At 41.2% G+C, this 3,209-nt stretch overlaps 1 protein-coding gene across 1 annotated transcript in view; it reads left to right on the top strand.

Moving 5' to 3' along the window:
• The first annotated feature begins 2,965 nt into the window (after positions 1-2,965).
• LOC128510746 (cadherin-11) overlaps positions 2,966-3,209 on the top strand; it is an 18,232-nt gene continuing 17,988 nt past the window's right edge. The window contains exon 1 of the mRNA XM_053483239.1: positions 2,966-3,209. This exon is cut by the window's right edge and continues 339 nt beyond it. Coding sequence (XP_053339214.1) covers positions 3,087-3,209 — 123 coding nt within the window. The 5' untranslated portion in view covers positions 2,966-3,086.

The following is a 3,209-nucleotide window of genomic DNA, read 5'->3' as shown; positions in this document are numbered from 1 at the left end:
GTAAAGCTAAAGGACATTGAGAAATCACTATGAGCAGCTCATAACTCAGAAAGCGCGTCCTTCTGACTCAGAAATGTCCAGCACCATACGTGTGTCCTCTTCTTGTTCGTTTTTTTTTTTTCCCTGTAGCATTGAGCAGCATTTTTTATTTTTTTATTTTTTGGGTCCAAGATGTAAAATTGTAGAGCAACACAGTGTTATTAAAACTGAAGCAGACATCCGACTCCAGACCTCTTGTGTGGAGACGCTGATAGTGATGAGAACATCAAGAAGAAAAGCTAAGAGGAAGTGAGAGTATGGCTGTTATTAACAGTGGGGGTTCTGTGAGATATGACAAGAACTGATGGAGTACTTCGAAAACTTCAACATACCACCAGAATGATAAATTAGAACATGGCAGATACAGTATGGGTTCTGATCCTTCAAGGGTCCCTTGCATGTTTAATATGTTTACTGTAGGATCACGTGGAATGATCAGGCACTGAACCGAACCCTTTACCCCTGACATTCATCCCAAATAAATTGTTGTATCTTAGCTACAGGCATGTCCACGTGGTGGACTTTCTATATTTCTGCCTCTTTACACCACCACAGGGGATTTGAAATGAAGCAGTCAGGGTGTGTTTGGAGATTTCGTTTAAATTTATGGTGCTTTAACTTTTTATGAATTACATATTTTTGTAATAAATTGATTTTATTCATTTACTCTCTATTTTGTCACACTCAAAACCAATAAACCAACTGTATGTTAAATTCTTGAGTGTTGAATTTGCATTTGGTATCTGTTCATGGAGACTCTCAATATGCAGGCTAAAGCGGTGCTGATGCAGGTGAAGCAGGTCAGCGTTAGGTCTGTTAGGATGAAAAAATAAAAAAACTAATAAAACAATTTGGTACAGGGAGCTTGGCAACACCAAATGACAACTGACACGGAAGACAACTAAAGTGGATGGTTATTGAATTCTTTCTTTGGTGAGTAAAAAACCCCTTCACGGCTTCTAGCTGCGTGAGGAGCACTCTGGAGGAGGTAGGAGGATCCTCGTCAAAGTCTACAGTCAAGAGATGCCTTCTTCTCCTTCTTCTTCTTTTCCTTCTTTCCTCTGCTCCCATTAGAATTCACCAAGTGGACCATTTGTCTCCATCTAACTCAGTCTACCACGCCTACATGAGTGTAAAGTCAGAGGGTTTGGCTCAAGATGGAAACCACTGGGAAACAATCAGGAACAGACCGGCCAGATTAAAAAAAAAAAAAAAAAAAGATGAACTGGACGAGAATAATGTGAAGTGAAGAAGAGCTCATGAACAACACGTACCACACACAGTGTTTCATAATGACACTGCCAGCAGGACCTCGTTGCTGGTGTGTACTGATGATGTGACCGCTGATAAAAGGGACAGAATCTCTCACACTCTCACACACAAGGAAAACACACTCAAACACACAAACACAAAGTAAATACTTTTAGGTCTGTGATAAAATAAAGGAACCCTTGAAATAAAACGAAACGTCTGCACGTCTCCATCAGACCATGACGGCTTTATTTGGAATCATTTTGGTGCTGTGGAGAAGCACATGTAGGAGAGCATATGGTGTGGCTGTCCACATATTTATGGATCAGACTGTCAACGAGTTGAAACTTGAATTAGGTTAGTGATGTGTCAACACGAGTCAGTGTTAATTCTTCACGTCAGCTTTAACGTGTCATTAACTGTCCGTCATAATCTGTCTGTCTGTTGATGCGTTAATTGTTCATGTCATAATGATTGCTGAAGCTTTTATGGTTTTTTTGATGAGAAATAAAACATTTTAGATAGAAAAGTGGAACACAGAGTGATGGAATGGAACGTTGTGATGAAACGACGTCACTGTAATCACCCTGAAGAGGAATATTTTCACTGTTACAGAATTTACACCAGTGTTTATTCCTCAACAGCGATTTGAGAACAATTCATTTTTTTATCCATTTTTAGTTAGTTCTTGTTGTCACTTTCATTACAGCAGCTATAAACAGCTTCTCCCTCACCAGCCTTTTTTTTTTTTCGTTTCTTAAAATTATATATAATTATAATAAGCACATGTTGAAGGTCAGCACTGACTTTTTTTTATAAGTTTGGGCTGAATTGGCTTTTCTGTTGCATTTGGTCACCACGAGCAACGAGCCCAATGTTAATGTCTTAATGTTTTTGATTGGTGTATAGTGTAGAGGTGCCTGAGAACGAGCTTCTGCTCTTGGAACAATAACCTCTACTGTCTGAGCTGCTGTTATAAAAAAAAATCCTCTGACTAATCAGAATCCAGAATGCAACAGAACTGTGCCAGCTGAAAGACATCAGTAATGCTGCTGACATTCCAGGCAGGTCATAACCACAACACTGACGATGGTGAATATTACAATACACAGTAGAGCTAGACTAGGAGCAGAGTTTTTATAACTGCCTGAAATTTTCCTTACATAAGCAGGCTTTTCCTGAATCAAAAGCTGTTTTTAAATTGTCTTCGATCAACACACTGTAGAAGGGATTATGGGCACAGCGTAGTGAATTTCCACTGCTGTGCTGTTTCATCACTTGCTTCAGGGTGCAACGGTTAAATCTCCAAACGACAGGCGGGAATCCAATCAGGAATAAAGTGTTAGAATAAATAAACGATCAATTACAGGAATCAAATCCCAGAGCAGCCTTAAAGCTCTGCTGATTAACGGGAAACGTAATTAAATCCAGTGTTGACCTCCGCTGTGATTCAGGGTTTATCTATGATTGCAGGTTGAAACCTTGGAAGAAGAGCAACGAGAAGAGCTTCAAACGCTGTGGGGGGGAGGGGGGGATTGGGGGAGAGAGAGAGAGAGAGAGAGGGAGAGAGAGGGATGTAGGGATAGAGACACAGAGACTCCAGAGGAGAAGCACATGTTGTGAATAACCACTCCAGGCAGAGATGAAGAGATGGAACCAAGAAATAAAAAGAAAAGCCATTCAGCAGATGAGATGAGGCGAAGCGAGAGAGTGAGAGGAGAGGAGGAGACGGAGAGGAAGAAAGAAAGCGTCAGTCCTGTTTCACTCTCATCCCGCAGCAGACGCTCTACTGAATCATGCTGATAAACCACTCCGTACTGCTCGTTCTCAGCTCGTGTGTGCATCTCAGTGTGTGTGCGGGGAACGCCGATGATCTGGCACCTTGGACAGCGACAGAGCGACAAGGTAACTCGTCATCT

Source organism: Clarias gariepinus, chromosome 22, assembly GCF_024256425.1.
Source record: "Clarias gariepinus isolate MV-2021 ecotype Netherlands chromosome 22, CGAR_prim_01v2, whole genome shotgun sequence".
NCBI lineage: Eukaryota > Metazoa > Chordata > Actinopteri > Siluriformes > Clariidae > Clarias > Clarias gariepinus.
Note: the sequence above shows the minus strand (reverse complement) of the source record. Positions and strands in the feature narration are given on the sequence as shown.